This window comes from Cataglyphis hispanica, chromosome 19 (genome assembly GCF_021464435.1).
Source record: "Cataglyphis hispanica isolate Lineage 1 chromosome 19, ULB_Chis1_1.0, whole genome shotgun sequence".
NCBI classification, from domain to species: Eukaryota; Metazoa; Arthropoda; class Insecta; order Hymenoptera; family Formicidae; genus Cataglyphis; species Cataglyphis hispanica.
Genome location: NC_065972.1, coordinates 2,103,854 through 2,125,684, shown reverse-complemented (window position 1 = coordinate 2,125,684; position 21,831 = coordinate 2,103,854). Strand labels below are relative to the sequence as shown.

The 21,831-nt window shown below is 31.8% G+C and overlaps 2 protein-coding genes and 2 non-coding genes across 10 annotated transcripts; 3 read left to right on the top strand and 1 right to left on the bottom strand.

Annotated features, from left to right (window-relative positions):
* Positions 1-162: 162 nt before the first annotated feature.
* Positions 163-18,539, bottom strand: LOC126856858 (ankyrin repeat domain-containing protein 6). Of its 7 annotated transcripts, none has more exons than XM_050605767.1 (12): positions 18,141-18,539; positions 17,837-17,941; positions 16,798-17,069; positions 11,216-11,321; positions 9,502-9,600; positions 4,149-4,358; positions 3,564-3,662; positions 3,116-3,353; positions 1,944-2,842; positions 1,369-1,609; positions 824-1,066; positions 163-636 (listed from the first exon to the last, which is right to left on the bottom strand). In XM_050605767.1, the coding sequence occupies exons 4-12, from the start codon at positions 11,306-11,308 to the stop codon at positions 473-475; spliced, it is 2,286 nt and encodes a 761-aa protein (XP_050461724.1). In that variant the 5' UTR covers positions 11,309-11,321; positions 16,798-17,069; positions 17,837-17,941; positions 18,141-18,539; the 3' UTR covers positions 163-472. The 7 variants fall into 7 exon arrangements, with proteins under 7 accessions (XP_050461724.1, XP_050461726.1, XP_050461727.1 ...); XM_050605769.1 differs by having other exon boundaries at positions 16,798-17,037; XM_050605770.1 differs by having other exon boundaries at positions 17,837-17,893.
* Positions 6,735-6,853, top strand: Trnal-caa (transfer RNA leucine (anticodon CAA)). The gene is made up of 2 exons: positions 6,735-6,772; positions 6,809-6,853. It is a non-coding gene; the product is annotated as a tRNA-Leu (tRNA).
* On the top strand, positions 8,222-8,294 carry Trnar-ucg (transfer RNA arginine (anticodon UCG)). Its single transcript has one exon. It is a non-coding gene; the product is annotated as a tRNA-Arg (tRNA).
* Positions 18,540-20,310: 1,771 nt separating the features above from the next.
* LOC126856838 (uncharacterized) lies at positions 20,311-21,808 on the top strand. The gene is made up of 2 exons (XM_050605737.1): positions 20,311-20,842; positions 20,967-21,808. Exons 1-2 carry the CDS (start codon positions 20,394-20,396, stop codon positions 21,799-21,801), a joined length of 1,284 nt encoding a protein of 427 aa, XP_050461694.1. The 5' UTR covers positions 20,311-20,393; the 3' UTR covers positions 21,802-21,808.
* Positions 21,809-21,831: the final 23 nt, after the last annotated feature.

Below are 21,831 nucleotides of genomic sequence, written 5' to 3'. Positions count from 1 at the left end.
TTTGCAATATTGATTCAATCGCAAATTAAGAATTTTATTTTGTATCTTGTTGAATGTTATACGGAATGTTAATATTCACTCGACTTACATTATTGATCACCAATCAAATATGCGGGAAAAGAATAACAATAGAATCGAGAAATGCAACGCAAACACACTTCGCGCGTTTCATGAATTTTTTTATTATAGAGAGACAAAATTCACATATATTACAGAGATAATAAATATATTGTTACTCTCATTTTATAATATTTATTTCTATTTCTGTGTAAAATAAAATCATGGCAATGCGGACGGATATGACACTTATAACGATGATATTAACAGCAAAACAGTCACTGCTTTAACATCTCTAGAGCAGTCTATGTATATATTTTATATATGTACAATGTGTGTAACAAAATTACATATACTTTATATATTTTAAAAATTATTTTATTTTCGGTTGAAGAGCTATATGGTTTCAGCTGCGCTAAACCAGACTGGCAGTACCGATGTTAATTACAACATTATCGGCATTTCTCTCGTAAACCGTTAGATCGTGTCCTCTTGGCTGCTCCAACAAAGCAGCGAGTTGTTCCCCGTTCGTGAATGATCCCGTCGAAGGTGGTAGAATAACGTCACATTCTAGCTGACCTACACAGAGAAAAAAAATGATATTTCCCAGAATATTTTCCTTTGAGATATCATTTTTTAATAACAGAATCTGCTCTTGAATTGCAATAAAATAATATAATTCATCAGTTAAATAGAATATTTAGCAAACGACATTTATATATATGTAACTATAAATTATTGTTGTTGAGATCATTCCGCGATTTACCTGATAAGGAGGGCGATGCGCCTTTGCTGGAGCCGTACATGCGAGTACTGTATCCAGAATCGTTATGGGTATCGTGCAGAGGCGGTGTCGGACTGTATACCGGATTGCGTGATCTGTAAGGCATTCTCGCGATACTGTCGTAGTGCACATCTTCGGGAATACCTTTTCTACAGTTCGCTCCTTTGTATGCCTCGGGTTGTTCGGTGTCATCGCCTTCCCCTTCGCTACTTTCGCTGTCATTATCTGTGACATTGATATCATTTAAAATGAATTAATTCAAATTGACAGTATTTTTTCTAAAGATTTAGTTCATGGAAACATTGAAATTTTGTTCTTAAAAGATAACGATTAGATTTCTTTTTCTTGATCATGATAATTTATATTTTAACATAACATAATGTAATTTTATTTAATCTAATTCTTTTTTAATTTAGCTAAGTCTTTTTCTTCTAAATGCTTATAATTTCTTCCTGTCGCTTTAACTATAATTTTTATTTATTAATTGTAACATATACTAGAATTGTTTTCTTCTAGTCTTATATTACCTTGAGAATGCACTCTCTGATTTTGCGAGCACTTGGTATATTCATCCAGATTAGCTTGCTCGTTACTTCTGGAGCAAATCCTTTGCCAACCATTATGCATATCAGGTACTTGCTGAAATCGCTTAATTATCTCGTGGACACTACGACGATCTCCATTCCATTCCATCGTATTTCCATCGCCGATATTTCGAGTATTATTATTATCCACGGCCATGCCATGCATATCATACGACGTGCAATCCTTAAAAATTTACGAGATAAATGTATTTTATATTTATTTTAATGCTTGATTTTAATTTGCAGGAATGTTCTATCTCAAAATAACTAATTATTCTAGCATATAATGTTATAATAAGAGTTAGAAGATTCTTGTTATCGCGAGAGTTTTTATTTCTTTTCTGATTTTTTAACATATTATAATAGTTTTTTTATAGACAAAATTAATAATAAATAATTTCATTATTAGATCTGAATTTTTTCAAGCATTTGAAAATTGTTAATTCGGATTTTTTATTTATTATTAGAAGAAAAGTTGTAATAAAATTGCAATAAATAATAATATAATTCAATCTTACCCTTTGTTGATGCCTTCCTTCCATAGAAGGTGATTCCGCCGGTGCTGAGTCTAAGGGCGAGATTCCACCTTGCCGAATCACCCCGTCGAATGTTTCGTTCAATCTCGGAGGAATGTCCAATACTCTAAGCGCCGATCTAGCTGTTCCAGATCTCGAAGGTAAATCTCTCATAGACGTGCTAAGTCTAGGTATAGCCGGTATATCAAGATCATCCAAACTTCCGCGATGAATCGGCGTTTCCCCCGGAATTTCGAAACTGCGATCCTGCGGCCGATCATCCAATAGATCTTCCAATGATCTCGTTCTAGCCGGTATCACCGTCTCCGACTGATTGTAGTTAGTTTTCATCGGTCTTTCGCTGTATGTACCTCTTCCACCTCGCTGCAAGTATCGCTGGAAGTGCGAGTACCTCTCGTCGCATCTAGAACGTTCTTCCTGAACGCATCGTGTCAGTTCTGAGATCTGTCCTCTGGTCCTCCTTTCCAGATTGGCCACCTTCAGATCCAGCTTCTCGTGAGCTTGATCGATATGCGCTTTTAACTCGGCCTTGTCTCGTTCCAGCTTTGCTTCCATATGACGGAAAAATGGCGCGCAATAGCACGTATATCCTACGCCCACGGGACCTTTTCTGATATTACCCGCCAGATCCAAGTAATATTGCTCGCCTCGTCCTAAAGGGTCAGCTGGCAAAGAGTCCAGACGGGGTTGAGGGAACGCTTCCGGGTCAGGATAATAATGACAGCCATAAGGCGACCATTGTCGGCCCATGATGGCCTTTTCAAAGCGGACCTTATGCTGCTTGTTGCTGGGCTTGTGTTTCTTTCGGTCTTTCTTCGAGTTGCTTCCGCCACCACTCGTGCCACTTCCAGTCTTTTCTCGCTTTTTATTTATTGCCTTATCTGAGAAAAAATCATGAGATTCATCAAATAGAATTTTTAATAAATTATTGAAAATTTTGTCGACGAGCTGATTGAATCAAATTCAATCTTATAATTAATTAATTCAATATTAATTAATTAAGAACGACAGCACGATGCTTGTACGCGAAGAGTATAATAGCGTCATTTATATATATATATATATATATATATATATATATATATATATATATATATATAATATATATATAATGCAATATTATTAATAAATTAATAATTAGACTCTGTTCTCACCGTTATCTATCTTGCCGTCTACTAAATCTCTTTCGCAGCTTTTACTACGCATTCGGCTCTTACCGCGAGCCTTGGAGATAATCTCGAGAATTTCGGTGTGATTCTTACGGCGAGCAATATCCTTTGCCGTTTCACCCTGTTTGTTTCGCAGACTTCGATCGCAACCGGCTTCCAGAAGGATTCGCGTCAACTTGCGGCGACCCATCGCAGCAGCTATGTGCAAGGCGGTGTCGCCGTTCTAAGATGAACAAATTTATTTGTTATTCCGAATAATTGAATAATGCATGCGCGCCGCATAAGAATTAATTGCAAAAGAATTGTTTTTAGTAGGCAAATTATTTGATTTGATTTTTTAATTAATTTCCTTCTTGCGTTTATGCTCGTGTAATCGCGTTTGAATAATTTCGATCTCTCGAGAACCCAAAAATAATGATTGTGGTTCACTTACTTTGTTCTGATCAGATACCCTGCACAGAGCTGAAATTAGTATACGGGTTACACCGGCATGACCGTAACGTGCCGAAGTATGAAGTGGCGTATCGCCGTACTGAAATAAATAATTAAAAATTTATAACTGTCTCACTTTTCGAGTGATACATATAAATAAAGTTTTTCAGATATTTTTGCGGAAAAAATAACATTCATGACGGCATTTTTTATTAATGAAAATTTGATATTTATTTAAAAAAGAATCTCAGATAAGAAAATGATAATAGTGCTATTATGTTCTATATTATTCACTTCATCATATTTTTATTCAATTAAAAGTGTATTAAAATATTATTTCCTATAATTAATTTTCGTACATTTATCATTTATTTATTACATTAGTTATCTTTACGCATCTGTATGAAAATATTGTATAACGATATTTATTGTATCATTGCACACAATTACATGACAGAGAGATCTCCGAGGGGTTTGGCTTCACACGATATTAATGCTAAATCCCTCTCTTTATCCCTCATCCATGTGCCGCGATGAATGCGATAAAACGGTTGAAAAAAAAATAAAAGATCGGCAGATCGCTCACGTTATTCTGAAGATCGGGATTGCTGCCGGCTAGGAGGAGCTCTCGACAGCTTTGATTATGGCCGTTTTGACAGGCGAGGTGAAGCGGTGCAAATCCGGCGAGATTCCTGGCATGCAGAGGGGCCCGCTGGGTCCCGAGGGCCTTCGCCAGAACCGCCACGGTCCGACTGTATCCGCGCCATGATGCCTCATGTAGCGCCGAGTTTCCATGCTGAAAACACGCAGACGTATTCATCGAAGGTTGCTCGGCTTTGAACTACAGGGTGTCTCGGAAGAGTTATAAATTAGTTTTAAAATATACAGCATAACGATAACCGTCTACAATAATTTTTATTTTATCATCTCGCAGCATCTTTTTCTGTTTCTTTTTTCTTTTCTTTTAATCATGCTTTTCAGACTTTGCATAAAGATCATTATTTTTTTCAAGGGAGAAAAAAATCAGTGAAAGCTCATTTTCTTAAAAAACTTTTCTATTTTTTTCTCTTGTTTTTAGAACAAGAATTTATTACAAAGAGGGCGGATCAATTTCGAATATTATAATAATTTTAATCAAGATAGCTTAATTTGTAATATTAGTTTGATGATTAATCTTTAAATTTCTTACGTCGGAAGAGTTGAAAATTAACAGTTTGCTATTTCGACTTTGCGCAAAAATCGTCATAATGCGCGCGATACACCGATCGTGCAGCTGGTGTGAGCTCAGAGAAACTGGTGTACGGTACACGGTGTAGCTTAACAAAGGAAAAAGGCGGACGGGCAAAAGAGGATGACCGAGAGACTTACAACTGTTCGCCCGTACTCGCTGGTCGATGAACCGTGCTATGCCACTCGCGACAGCATCGCCGCACATACACCTAAACTATGCGTGCTCACGCACGATGCTACTCGGCATATAGGGTGTCGGAGACTCGGAGAATAACGTAATTTAATCCTTCGACTATTTCTATATCTCTCTAAAAAAATTCTGAAAATGACTTTAGAAATTATTTTAAAAAATTTTCAAAGTCATCGTCTGGATCTTTTTTTTTAATTTGAAATCTTTTAAATTTGAAACACAAGGTATTCTCTAATAAAAGATACGATATAATTATTCCGCAAGTTTATTACTTGATTTAAATTAGGCAAAAAGATATTTGGATCAATCTAACCAATGATAAATAATTAGTGTTAAATTACAGTTGATATCCTGTATAAAAATCAAATATCAAATAATTTTTTAATATTTTAATTTAAATAATCATGACTTTTGGAAAAAAAAATATTAATGACGTAAAATGTGTGACGAGTATTTTATATAATGATAGAAATTAAGTAAAAGTTAACACACTAACATGTACACACTTAAATATAATTTTTTATAATGAAGGAAAGCTGAAAGAGTGAAGATACAAAGAGATGGTCTTTCGTTCTAACTCTCAGCCTTATCTTTCATTCTACAACAAGAGGGTACCTTGTCTCCATGTATCTTGTTTCCCCTTCTCTGACCATAAAAAACGACACCATAGAACGATAAAGGAGTGAGATGCTCATATTTACGATTCATCGTCAGGGATCAATTCAGTGATGGATTTAATCTTTTTATGATCCTAAATTATAACATAGTTAAAAGTTTTTTTTTTATTAACATCTTTGACTAAATTAATGAGATTTTAATAACAAATTTAAAATATTTAAACTAAAAGTAGAGTTCATATTCCATTTGTTATTATAATTTAAAAACAAGTTGAAAAAATTATTCGATTAACAATTAATGTATGTGCGACACGTTTTAAAGCAATAAAAAATTATTAAGATATATTATAATTACACAACGCTTATAATAATCAAAGGATTATTTCTAAAATAATTCAAGCGTTATTTTGAAATGCGAGAATAAATCTAGCTTGCTTTTTTAATTTAATTTTCTTATCCACGACTTTCCTCTATCGAATCATACGTTTTGTCTTTTGACAAGTCGACATCTCTGATCATAAGCTGTGCAATCCAAGCCACTGCATAATATTAATGGCGCTTTTTGCGATCTGCTTGGTCTCAGTTTTATTGTAATCATGTAGCATAGAATCATTTAACGATAAGAGCGATAGATAGGAAAGATATAGTGTGTCAGCCAACACTTTCTTCGCTGCTGTAAAATAAAAAAATTGTAGATAGCTTTCATCGACTCAAACTCATACAGAACTCATATAAAATGTTCGGAGAAATTGATCATGTTGACTATTTTAAAATCAAATTTATATAAACAGAAGACGAAGACTTGAAATATTTTTTCATTAAATTAAATTATAAATATAAAATTTATATCTCAATTTCTTATTATAAAAATCAATAAAGTTTTATTGCAGACGCAAAAACAGATTTTAATGCAAATTTTTAAAAAATAAAAAAAATATAACAAAAAATCAATATTGCATTTCAACAGGCGATTTAATATAGTATATGAAAAGAAAAAAAAATATATCGATAATACACGTTTTAAGCACGTGTTGAATTGATGGCTCTTTAAACATGCAGGAGCTTTATTAAGAAATTTTAGCATTATTAAATTCATTACTTATTTCAATTACGTTTATGCTCGTGAAATTGACATGTCAGGATGGCCGAGCGGTCTAAGGCGCCAGACTCAAGGTTCGACCTTACCCGTTTATAACGGGTGTCAGAGCGTTCTGGTCCTCTCTGAGGGCGCGGGTTCGAATCCCGCTTCTGACACATATTTTTTGTATTTTACCTCGCCTTTTTTTTAAATGATATCGTTATATTAGCTCAATATTATATCTTGATATCCAAGCCGCAATTCAAAAATTTTTTTTTAACATACATGACTATTTCAGAGCGCGTGATATTTGCTTATGTCATATATTATTTAATAAACTATGATTAAAAAGTCTTAAATATATTTCAAAATTTTTGTCAATCTAATTTGCTATTCGCATTAAAAAAGTATAATAAGAGATAAATCTTAGGATCAAGTAACGAAAGATTTCCTGACATATCAATTGTTTAATTAATAAGTATGTCTATTAATATGTATGTCTAATTTCAGAAATATATATTATTGGTATATGTACATTTTATAACATGTAAAATATTTTGGCAATGTAAATTAATTGCATTCGGCATTATCAACATTTCTAACGTCATATAATACCAGGATAGATCGCGAACCGCTGTTTTAAGGTTACGGTGTATAATGATGGATCATGTATTCAAATACTCACCCACACCGCTTGTATACCATGCGCTCACACATACATAACATACACAAATATACACACATACTTGCAAGTATACGCTTTTTCACGCGTTTGTCGAGTATCCGGTGGGATGTTGCTGCGAAGAACCATTTAATGTATTCACTCCTCCTACAAAGAGGAGAGTCGGATCGGGCATGCTAATTGCCCGCGGGACAATGGTGGGATTCTACGACGATCTGCGATTCCCTAGCCGCGTCGTATCATACATCGGGAATAATTTCATTTTATTTCAACCCACGCGTATACGCACAACATGAGCCGTTTCCTGCATGCTTTCGGTTTGAACACATCACGACGATTGAACAATGCGGATGACGAATTTAGAAGCAGTCACATCAAATTTAAAGTAAAGATTTTATCCATTTGGATGAAAAACATGATATATTAATGTTATATTTAATTTTCAATTACACATACATGCATATATATTATTTATTATTGATCACAGAAAAATATAGAGCATATTAGAAAGTGAAAAGCAAACAAGAAATATTTTTTTATAAATATTATTGATCATTGATAATTAATTATTTCAATCATCTCAAAATAATTTTAATTACAATTTCTTCCACTCTGTATTTAGTAGAGCAGTGTATTGATCCATCTATTTATTTACCCACAATGAGTAATACCCTGCATAATGTTAAACAATTGTGTAAAATTTTAATCTTTATACAATAAATAATCTCTCTTAATTCCTTGTATTAAAATAATACATGAAAAATATTAATAAAGCAAAAAGGCTAAATATTTTAATAAAAAACATCTTAGCTTTTACGAGAGGAATAATGAGTCTATGGAGATGGGGTAACTACCCTTAATAGACCGTGTGGCCTAACGGATAAGGCGTCGGACTTCGGATCCGAAGATTGCAGGTTCGAATCCTGTCACGGTCGATAAATTTTTTGCTTCTTGCGAAAATAACAGAAAATAGAAAATATATATAATAAACATATGGAAAAATAAGTTACATCAAGAAATTGAAGTGATAATTTGAGAGTTATATATATTTTATATATAGTTTCAAATCCAGTAAATCTAGATATAACCGACAAAAAGATGATTTTAGTAAAAAATAAAGCAAATAATTAAATTTTTATTAAACGAAAATAAACAAAATTTATTAGAAAATCCACATAAGAGAAGGTCGCAGAATTCATATGAAGAATTGACAAAACTACGATATTTTTGTAAGACACAATTTGTAAAAGACTGCCAATAAAAAACACAAAGTGTATATATGTATATCTATATTATATTTAATTTTTATTTATAAGAAAAACATATCAAATACGCACATGCGTGTATTCGAATGCATAGTCGATCTACACCTTCAGCATCGATTAATTCTCTCTCTGCCTCTTGTTTCCCCTTCTTTATCCTTTCTTTTCTCCTTCTCAGAAAGATTACCCCTCGCCGAGTGTCTTTCATCCTCGAGAAGTGAAATTATTTGCTTTAAGCGGACGGTATACAAGCGAGAGATGAAAAAGGAAGACAACAAATGCAGCGAAGAAATGAGAAAAAAAAATATAAAAAGATCGATAGAAAGGAGATGAAGTCAGAAGAAAGAGCGTTTCTAGTTGACCCATGACCGCAAGTCGTACGCAAGCTCATGGTTTGTAGAAAATATCTGTTTGCGAAGGTATCAGCTGCGACCAAGACAAACAGGGATGGTAACTCTGTAATATATTACAGAGTTTTTTAAGTCTGAGAAAGTAAATTAAAACCCTTATAAAAATGATAAGATTTATGTTAATTGCGCATCCACGTTGAATAAAATTTGTTAAATGACAGATTGTTAAAAAAAAATAACTAATCAAACTGTTTTCTTCTTATAGTATCGAATTAAGATATTACGAAAATATATTCAGATAAATTAATGTTGCAATAAATTAATTTTATTAAGAAATTTAAATTAAACGTAGACATTTCAACTTTTTTATCACTCGCCATTTTCCCCTCTCATCCCCCTTCAGAGGGATATTTTTATCGACGGCGAAATTCTTGTAACAAATTTTATTAACTTTTTATTGTCCTTGCTGAAATTAATAGTTTCTGCATTCTGTTTAGGATATAAAAGAAAATTTATGCAATACTACTCACATCGTCCGCGGCACTAACGTCGACGCCCTGCAGTAACAGGGTCTCGCACACTTCCACGTGACCACCTGCCGCGGCCAGCAACAGGGGCCCCCGGCCATTCTGAAACACGACAGGAATTCTGAACATCCTCGCGCGACCAAGCTGGTAAGCGTGCTCGATAAAACCCACTAATTAAGAACCGTCCACCGAAAATATTCGAAAGTGGATATCTTTTCGTTTGCTGACGCCCGATAAAATTTCTTAATCAGAGTCAATCCTTTCAATACAAATTAATGTCTCACGTATAGATTTTCGTGTTTTTTTTTTTAAATTAATTTTTCTAATAAAAATTAAACTTTTAATAATATATTAACAAACTTATTTCTCTTTGATGTAAATGTTATATTTTTATATTTATAGAAATAATTTTCTATTACCTAAAGAAATTTTCATCAAAAGCGTTACGTCTTTTATAACTTATTAATTCACAGTTAATTATTTTATTAATTAAAATTAAAATTTAAGATTCTACAAAACAAAATTCATATAAAATTGTTTGAAAAAAATATATTTGGTTATATTTTCATAAAAAAAGCATAGCTAGAAATTTATAGAAGAGCAAAACTTTTTTATTTTTTTATTACTTATAATCCACTCAAAGACTATTAATGTTACATTTTTTCATAAAAAAGAAATCCAAAATAATTTCAAAATAATCAATAAATTTATAATTAAATAAAAAGTATAATAATCAAAAAAAGATAGACAAAAATTAATTATATATATTTTTTATATTTGTATAATATTTGATTTGTTGTATTTTTTGCTAGATATTTATACTATAATATTTATTATATGTATAAGTGCTTGAAAGAGTAATTTCGAAATTGCGTGTTGAATGTCATCTTCCAGTAACATAACGATTAATAAATTGAGCCCAACAGCGGCGAAAAAAATCTCTCGGTAACGATTAATTTCATCGGTATAATTAAAGCAGGAGCAACCTCAATAAACGTATGGATAATCAATTGGATGGTTCATTCGTTCGTACTCTGCATATATGCTTTGAACAAATTGCGCGTCTATCTGTATTTTAAAATTAATCTAATCTACGCAACCACACACATGTACACACATAAAATCGCGCTGCCTGAATTAACAAATAGATGAAATTAATTTATTGCTGTCAGTGCGCTCGGAGTTAATAAAGTTTTCCCTCCAGCTAATATCGCAAGCAATTACAGGAGAAATTCAATTTAAGTTGCGATACTTTGTTAATTTAATATTTTGCTCCACAACTTTCTTAATTATATCAATTTGTTTATCGAAATATCGTATAATGTTTTTATTTTATCTTTGTTTCCTTTAAGAGATATATAGATATAGCCAAAAAGTATTACAAATAAATGCAAGTATAAATATAAAGAAAGGCATTTTATAATTTTTGAATTGCTAAAAATTTATATGTTTCTCGAATAAACCAATTTTAATGCAAATTCAATTATTTTTTTTGTCTGCTATATTTGTGTATGTGTGTGTGTGTGTGTCGCGTTAGTTAAAATTTCAAAAATTTATAAAATTAACTTTTCTCGAGATCTCAAAAACCGTTATTTATAAAAATATGTCAAAAAAATTATTTGTAAAATTGTAAAGTATTAAAATTAAAAAATTAAAAAATCCAACATTGAATGAATTATCTCGTATATATTTTTAAAAATCTATAAAAATAGCATACCTCATCGGGCAACGGTTTAACATTTTCATCGAGCAAGCGTGTGACTCGAGCAACGTCGCCGCGAGCAGCCGCCTCGCGCAACTTTTCTGCCATTCCAATCGCGCATCTGTAACAAAAACAATATTGAAAAACAATTATGAAATCCGACTTAATTCATCTAAATCTATATTGCAACTGATTAATGTTTTTATTGTAAAGTTTTCCTACAGTCTTACTTTATATATGCAAAATAAAATCACAAAGTAGATGCGAAGAACAAGGTAGACAAAAAATATTACTTTACGAGTATTCGATAGATATACAATAAAGATAAGATTATAATAATATAGCACTTTACATGAATATTCAACTGTATTCATTCTGAGATTAATTTAATATCATATATCACATTCTGGATTACAAATCCTCATTCATTTTATTTTAAGTGGATTTTACTTAAATATAATCTGAACGTAACTTATTTAATCAAGATATGCTAAAGAAAGTCGCGAAAAGGCGTAGGAGTCGGATAATAAAATTTTTATTCACAACTTTCTTTTCGAAGAATCCGTGAATGAAGCTTGTGGTTCTCCACCACTCTCTGCATCTATGCTTAACTTCTTGTATTCTCTTGTCGTATAATCCGTGTAACGCAGACAGTAAATTATCTCGATGTCTAGCGAGGCGGTATATGATCTAGGATCCGAAGAGTGTCCGCTAATGAGGTAGACTATTACACTTGGCGAAGCGAGGCTCGACGTCCCGGTTTGGAACATTAATCTCGGTCACAATTACTTCTTTTTATAGCTATAACGATCCCAGAAATAACGTTCACGCGAACGGGAAGTACGCGAGCGAATTCATATGTGAAAGTACTTTGCAAGGTGCGAATTAATAATAAAGTTTAGAGAAAACCGATAAGTTTTAAAATAAACGTGATTTAAAAAAAGAATACACTGAGAAAGATATAAAGAGATATATATCCTTCATCTCTATCACTAATATTGGGTCATAATCCATTTACGAGCAAATCATAGAGATATAGCAAAGTGCGAATTAAAGTGAATTAAATTTAGTTTAATCTAATTCTTATTATTAAAGAACTTACTGAAGTTATAAATGCTTATTTTATTTCGCGTATCATAAAGACGCAATAATACACTCTGTAAATTGTGTCTATATTTATTACGTGATCAGTGATGCGTACGTATTCCCCCTCTCGTAAAATATACAGGACGCACCCTCTGACTTATTAACGTAATTTCGTCACGCGCTGCAGCGTCGAATTCGAGTTTGAGGCACGTGATGACGGAATCGCGCTTCGCCGATTACTCCAATATAGCTGGACGTGAACTAACGCGGATGTACACAAGTAAAGGTGCGGTTTTTGTTAAGAATTTTTTTTTGTTTAGTTTTGATTGCATTACGTCTCTAGCTGACAAGTAAATAAATTCGAGATATTAATTCAAGAGACAAATTAATAAACGCCTAAAATTTTACTTCCGGGATAAAAAAAGTAAAATATCAGATAAATTCAGAACTTATACGTAAAATAGTATAAATTTGTGTTATTTGCCTAACAAGTTTCTATCTTTTAAAAAATATAAATTATTTATTAAAGTTAAAAACAGTCTTCATTAGGCTTGTCTCTTTAAATATTGTAATAGCACATTATCAAAATTTCTCTCTTTAATTAACTTTTTTATTTCAAACATTATATTAATTTGATATTAATATGTATTCTCCGAATTTTTAAGAACGCTCTTATAGATTGTTTCTCTACTTCACTTGACATGATATAATATAATGTATCTCGTGTATAATAGAATAGAATGATTATATATTACGAGGCCCACACGTTCAATTCATTATGAAACGAACACTTTCTCCAGAATTATAAACCGGCTTGTACGTATTTCCTCATACATAAATGCATAAGAAAGCACAAAGAGCATTTTACAACTGGCGACTATTCCACTCCGTTCCTCATGCTAAGAGTCCAGTAAATGGCTGTAGCCTCAGCCTCTTATATTGAATAGGAAAAAAAGTGGATTCTTTTCAATCATCTTTACTTCCTATTTTCTATTTGCGTGCAACGAGACTCGACCTTGCCGATAAAGTGAGCGGTGTTATGGCGGATAAAACCAGCAATTTTGTCGTGTTTATTTTATCCGCGACGTCAATGATGGTGCATCTCGTGGATCACAGTGTTTCCTGCTGCGACATTATTACACGCAGGGCCGGCTGTTGTGTTTCGCGCTCTTCTTATCATTAAAGAAGTTAATGGAGCTACTCTCTGAGCACAGAATCAATACGTTGGGTTGCGCATATACAGCACGCTCAAGAACAAAAAAAAAATTAACGCGTGAATTTTTTTTATTAAAATTAATTTTTCCTCAGTAAAATCTTGATTATAAATCATCTTTTTTCTTGTGCTCTTCCTTCCTCATTTTTAATATCAATACTATATTTTGATGTGAGATTAAGCATTGTATTGAAATTTCATTTAAACAGAGTTTACTTAAAATTAAAAAAAAATTGAGGATTTGGTATATCTACAAAGATTGATTTATCATCTATTTTACTTGTGATGCAAAAAGCAAAATATGTATATCAAGATCTATATATTTATAGATTTGGAATCCTTAATATTTCTCATAAATAATATTTTTTATAAATGAGAAGTAACATTTTAGAGGAGGAAAACATATTCCACAAGTTTATGATAGAAACAGACAGGCAGCGTTTCTCGAAGAACAGGAGACTTTCTTGAGAGAACGTCCTATCTGTAAGATTATGGGCAGTAACTTAACGAAATTGGCATCTTAAGTGTTTCCAATCCAGTGGTTTCACCGGTAATCGATCTAACGACTTAATATCACGCGAATGATATCAAGGCCGTAGTTAATTATTATCTTGCATATAAAAAATATATCGTTGACTAACCAAAAAAATTTGTAAAGGAAAATTGCTGGTGTCTGTCATTAATTGCATATTCCATTATTTTGGCGAGATAAAAGATAACAAGATATATATCTATACAATATAGGTTTTCATATTGGTTTTCGCGTTTCTTAAAAAATACAAATAAATAATATCAACAAGTAGCTTATAACTATGACATTTTTACATAATTCACAAAATAACATCAAAGTACTATTTATAAAACATTTTTAAAAATTAAAATATAAAATTATTAATACAATTTCATTAATTAATTTTATTTTCTTATTTTATTTTATATTATTTCTCATATATTTTATTAATTTTATGTATTTAGTTCTTCTTTATTTTTTTTATACCAAATGCATTTTTTCTTTTAAAATATATATTTTTTTTAGATACACTAAACGCGTTTTACGCGCATTCCATAAACTTCCGCCATTATAATAGAGATTGTTATAAATGTAACCTGTTATAATCTTTTTTCAAGTCCAACGTTTCTATCACGCCGCATTTATCGCAGGGTATATTCATTTTTCTTAGACATTATAATGCTCCGTCGTAAAGCCCGCATCCCGCTGTTTTAACGCAACTCGAGTCGGAGTGGACTATCGATCACAATCGGTTTGTCGTTCATATGTAATTTATCTGTCGCGATTTATGTATTTGTACAACAAGTTTAATCATAGCACGTTTTATCACACAGACAGAATTTTGCAACATATATTTGTAATCGAGATTCTAATTTTATTTTATTCAGCAAAGAAATTTTTGCCAAATATATACATTTGTAATCGAGATCCTGATCTTGATAAAACACTGACGAAACTTCTGTGAACTCGAGTTTTTTATTAACCGGAACGTAATTTTTTGGCATTCTTATATCGAAACATTGCGGTACGTTCCGGTCCACTTCGGGCGCTGCCCTAATGTGGTCGTACGACTAGAGAGAGAATCGCCGTAGGCACTCCACAACATACCCCGGTGCATCCTTCTTAGCCTTAAATCCTTGAAGCCTAGCATTACGAGTGGCATGCCTAACCGCGTGGCGAGCCGCACAAACGCATCCTTTTCTTGTTGGAATATTTGCGCACGTACATATATCAATTATTCATGATCAGAATGAAAGAAGTCATAAACTGTAAATAGAATTGCATCAATCTGCAGTATCTCTTTCAAAGTTGTAGTTGAACTTTTTAAGAACTGATAGCAGCTCAGGATTTATTCATTACCTCTCTCGTTAAATTATACGACGATTCTCTCTTCTCTTCTTTCACAGAATTCTTTTTTATAAGGAATAAGAATAATAAAATAATAAAAATTCGAAATAATATTTCTAAAATACTAGTTTCTACTTCAACTTTTAATCGCTTAATCGTTTGGTTAATGAGAGGAGTGTTGATTCTCGCACTTGATTGCGTACAATTTGTGATCCCCCGTTCCCAACGCGACACAAAGGCATAGTTGGGGCCCGCGCGCGTTTTAACTCGGGGAAAATACCTGACAATTATCTACTCGTCTCGCTATCTTGAACCAAACCGCTTCATCCGGCAAAGTCCTGCGCGCTCTGTCCATTATTTGATGTTACAAACCTACGTTCTAATAATAACGAGATACAAAAGTCATTTATTCGAAAATTAAATGCATGAATTATACCTGACCGCACCTGGCGTCTCGCAAAGCGACCGTTAGTGAAGAAATTAAGAGCTTCATCTAGATTAGGGCCAGTTCTGCTAAACAGGCAATTTTAAAAAAACGCACGTACACAGTCATGTTTATATATGTATAATAGAAAAAAAATAATACAAAAAAATTTCGAATTAAAAAATTGTGAAAAATATTCTTTCTCTTTATCTTTATATTATTTAATTATATATCGTGTAATATTTTTGAGATTTGTAATATATATTATTTACCTATATATTGTGTAATATTTTTGATATTTATATTATTATATATTTGTATTATTACATATAATAATTATATTTATATATAATTATTATACGTAAGTTCATTTAAAGACATAATTGACAATTTGAAGATACTAGAATTTTCGGTCGGTGTCGATCGATATTTACATCATACTTTCCGAAGTAAAACGCGGATATGATTGCATAATTTGCTGATGGAACACAGTGTTCTCGAGTGAGTAGCCACGGCGCCGCCACGTGTGAATGTACACATGTATGTACATATAACCACATACGCGCGCACGAGCGAATATCCACTTGCGTCTAACTCGCGCGAAACCGGTATTTGCGCCTTTCAGAATAAATCTTTATATACGGGGATACTCACACAGAGGATACAGGGTGCTCCAACAAGCTGTATAATCTGCATCAATCACGAAATTTTCTAAATATGGATACTGAAACGCTACAGATACGAACCTCCTGGGATTGCATTAACGTAAGGACTCAGAAATAAATGACGAAACTTTTGAACAAAATTTTGAACCAGACTTTAACGATTATTTAACGCTTAAATAAATTTGAATGGAAAAAAAGATCGTTTCAATTTTTAACGAAGAGTCTTACTCTCTATTGAACGTTCTTATTATTCTATGAGTAGCCTATATAATCAACAGGGAGGTTCGATTTCTGCAATCATTATGCGTTATATACTACTTAGAAGAGATTCCAAATCATAAGGATACTTACCGGCCATATACGCTTATCCAAAAGGCGTCGTTTGCGAAAGTAATCCTTAATCCGTGTCAAAATGTTGAAGAGGGATAGTTCGTCTTTTATAAAATCCACTGCCAAGTTAAGCACACAAGCCCCACATCACTTCTTATAGCACTTCGAAGGAGCTATCGCACAAAGACTCGATCACGAAGATCGAGTACCAGATATAGCGGATCATCGCCAGTGTAATGATATTCGGTTCGACCGGATTTACTGTATAACGAGATTATTTATCACGGTGAAATCTATATCGAAAATCAGAATTTTTTGAAATCTACGCCAAAAATTGTCAAATTTTATGTGGTATAAACGTATATATATCCTTGATCAAGTTTTAAAGAAATAATTATATCTATTAACAAATTAGTTTTATATTCTCTATAATATTGAAGTATATTTTTTTCTCGATTAAGAAATTATCTATCTCTCTTTCTTTCTCCGAAGAAAAATGTATATTTTAAATGTCTTTATTTATAAATTATTGAAATTTATTTTTACAGATTAGATATATTTATCGATTAAATTTCCAACAAGCAAGGAGTACAGCAGGAGATTTCGATGCCTGCATGTGTCTCAAGAGATTTCGATGCTCGCATATGCAAGTCGACCGCATTAGTTGTAGATCATATATTATTATCTTATAGAAATGTATTTTTTAACAAAAAATTAATTTCTCGCAATTCTCATTTTTATTAATCTACTTTTTCATTCACTTATTCAGACAATTACATTTAATTTAATTAAATATGTTTAGATTTTTTTCGAGAATGTGTATAATAAAAAATGATGAATATTTTATTATAATATATAAATATATATTATATACGCACGTAATATAATCTCATGTGTTGATAACGGTTTTATGCCGCTTTTGAGCAATAGTAATGCGTAATATGCAATTCTTGGAATATATATTGAAACTTCTTGATTTTTCAATTTTACGATCATTAAATGCTTATTTATACAGTAAAGATTAAGATAAATAAAGGATTAAAATCTTTTAGACGATTACCTCAATAGTTCTTGTAGCGGATAATTCTTGAACTTTAAAATACCGTTGAATACTTGACTAAAGCGTGAACCAGAACGATATATTAAATAGCTAATTTGCAATCTTCTAGAAAATTCACAAAATTATAAATTCAATAAAATACCTCTAATAAAAAATATTATTTTTTTACAATAGGAACGATAATAAGTTGAGATCTGTAATTAATTAGTTTCAAATTTAATCAGTATTATCAAAGCCGTATTTTTTAATCTGCAAAGTCTCTTTTACTTTCTCGAAAAATTTCAAAATGGTTGGCGACACAAACCGATGTTTCATGGATGATACACGCGCGTTCCAGTCACATAATATTTCCTAACAATAATAACGATTGTTCTCGGGAAATAATATATTTGGACTTGAAACTTTGGGAAGTTTTTCAATAGTTTTGCAACCACACGATTTTTTAACTATTTTTAATCATTTTCGATCACTCTTCCCATCTTCTTCCCCAAATTCTCGACACCTTCAATGAAAAATCACGGAATAAAACACTCAAAATTTCATGAACACATTCGCACAATTTAATTCACTTTTTTCACTTTTAATAGCATATTCCGAATTTGCGATATGGTTGTCGATATGACGATGATTAACTTGTGCATATTCTAGAGGACGTGTTCTCCCGACCGGAAGGCTCGAAAGACGGTCGCATCGAGACTGGTCGCATCGGGAGAAAGCTACGTATTGTAAGCGGTTCTCCATGAATCCACGCCAGTACCGGCACCATCTGACTCGATAAAATCCGAAATTAGAAAAGTGAAGCAGAGAGTAACGCTGTTTAAAAAATCTAATAAGAGTTTTATGTTTTTAATAATATAAAAAGATATCTACTTCTTTAAGTCTGTAATATCTTAAACAATTAAATATTTATTTTTTCTCTTTTTACACAACTTGTGAATTTTATTCAATTAATAGATTACGATGGGAGATTGATATATATAAATCTATATTTTAGTTTTATCTTGAAAAATATACATTTTTCTATATTTTTATAAACTATACGTGTAGAAGAAATAAAATATGTCGCATCTTCTCTTATCGCGCTTGAAGATATAATTCAAAATTTAAATAAACGCGTATAAGAATTTTAATCTCCGTTCTCACAACACATATGAATATACTTTATATATAAATATATTACTTTCTCGTAAGAACAAACTGACATCATTGATAACAAGTATGTTATTGCAAATTTTCACTAACAATGAATAAAATTCATGGATAATAATAATTCACAAAATAAGAGATTATATAATATTTAAAATTATATAATATTGAAAAATTTTTCAAGATGTCTCCTTTGAATCCAACGGGCAATTTAAAATTCATTATCCGCCACTGTCCCTTACTATCGGAGCAATGTCATCCCTTCCCTCATCATTCCGCTACGACAACCGGACTACCTGATTATGAATCTGTTTTGTATCGGTCAACGGCGTAGCTAATGATAGCACTTGAACCGAAATATCCTTATCAAAAAAAAAGGTTGTTTATGTTTATCACATCTCGAAATTTTGCGAAAAAGAAGCGTCAAGTAATTGATTCTCGGAGAAACTTGATACATAATGAAATTGTATCAATTTTGATTGCAAAGAAGTAATCAGCGAAAAATCAATTGATTTAAAAAAATGAAATGCTGCAAATGTCACAGAAACAATCACAAAGCAACGAAAGTTGCTTTGACCGGTTCATTATGTCGTCAAAATAAAAAAAAAATATTTAAAAAATCTAAAAAAAATTAAGTAAACAATCTTATAAAATCAAAAAAGAAAATGTCCGTCATTCTAAATTCAAATTTTTATCAAAATTACGGTGTAACATAATGAATCATCCACAAAGTACAAAAAAGAGGTATACTAATATAAATATCTATTCTTTTTTACATTTTAATATTTAATTTAGTATTTACATTAATAATCATTTTAATTTAAATAATTTATTAAATATAGTTAATAAAATACAAATAATTCCCGCTATAAGAAAAATATATATAATTCAATATTAATTTCAATAGATATTGCTCATTAAGAAAATTTAAGCAGGGTCAAAATGCTTTAGGGAACAAAATGCAGTAGGGAACAAAATGCAACTAAATTAAAAAATGTGATAATTGTGCAAATTTTGCAAACCATGTAAGCTTGTTTCTTTGGAGCCTTAATTCTCAAATTAATCTGGAGCAGAACTAATTAAAGATGTCAAGAATTTTTTACACTAAAATTAATTATAAATTTGTAAAGGTAGGTGAAATAGATGATCTAAAAAAAGATCACAAGAGAAATTCTCAAAGCAACTTTTAAATAATCAAGTTGCTTTATTATCAAAGAAAAATATGCATTTTTAAGCAATTCTGTAATCAAAGCTTTATAAAAATTTAATATTCTCTCTTAATTCTCAAAAATGATTATTTTTTTTATTTTGTTATTATTTTTGTAAAATTGTATCAATAAGAAATTTTTATTATCTATTCTCTTTTTATTATGTATATTGTATTATTTGTTTTATATTTTTTTCTATCCAAATGATGATATATTTTCCATTTGTATGGTATTTTATATGTCATTTTTTAACAGAACTCAAACTTCCACAAATCAAAATCAAAATTGCAATTTCAAAGATAACACTTCATCCATTTAATCCAACTTTTAAAAAAATGGCCAAGGCTCAAAAAATTTGCCATAAAGAAATGCGCGGATTTCGATCATCCAATTGTTACTCTAATCGCATAAATAAAGATAAGATCGACAGGATTAAACGAGCGAAAGACATTATACAAGACCTGGAACGCCATGGGCCAGCTGGTTTAATACATATTGGTGTCTTAAGTAATATAATTGGAAAACCCATCCAGATATGGAACCCTAACGGTAGTTTAAATAGTATCATTGGTAAAGAAAAAACGGGACATCCCATAGACATCGAGTATCATGCAATCAATTCAGAACAGATCGGTCAGTTCTTAGCTAAAGAGTTTTAACAAAAATAGACAAAGGCAATTTATAAGATCCATATTTGCGTTATTCTACTTTAAGATTATTATATTCGCGTTATATTTTAACGTTTTCGTTAAAATATAATGCAAATATAATAATAAAAATAAAAATAAAAAAATATGGAGAAAAGCATTCCGCGCAATCAAGACTTTCGAAAACCGATATTTCACTCTTGTTTATAATCCTCTATCCAATTCCTATCCCATCCACTTCCTTAATCCTTCTTTAGGCCATTGGACCCTGAAATACGGGAAAGATCCCGATAACATTTCTATCGATTTGAATAGCTGTCTCTTTTCGGTGATCGGCTCTCAAATCGAGCGAAATCCATCACAACTTCGTAAATGGACGGTGCTAAAGCTAAAGCACAAATTTCGCAAGTTGATCAATCTGATAGACAAAATCCTAAAATTGGAGAAAAATGGCGAGATAATCTTGATGATTGGTGGGGCTCGTTATTGCGGTACCTCGCCCCTCCATGCCAAAATTATCTTAGACAACTCACAAGATGAGAAAAGCCACGGATTCCCAAATCCAGGCCATCCCAGAGGACACGCATATCATCCTGTTGGTTTTAGCATTGTAAACTATTCTCTAAATTCTGTAAAAACAGGTTTTCCATCACGAAAGGATCAGGACTATGTTACCCATTTGGCCCTAACGACAGAACAAGCTCAGAATGCAATGGATTACCTCAATAATGGTAAAAATATACTAAATGTAATAGTAACGCTAACTCCTGCCCAATTAAATAGTCCGAAAAATTTGCCCAAAGTAGTAAAATATTCTAATGGAGTGAAGAAAGCAACAGGTAACATGAAAGAGGTAGTTTTAGTGTTAAGGCACCATAAAGGTCAAAATAAGAACCCAGACGCAGATGTTTTTGTGCAAACCTGTTATCCTACAATGGATTTTGAAAAAAATATAAAAAAATAAGTCGAATTATATAGAGTAATTGTTTATTTT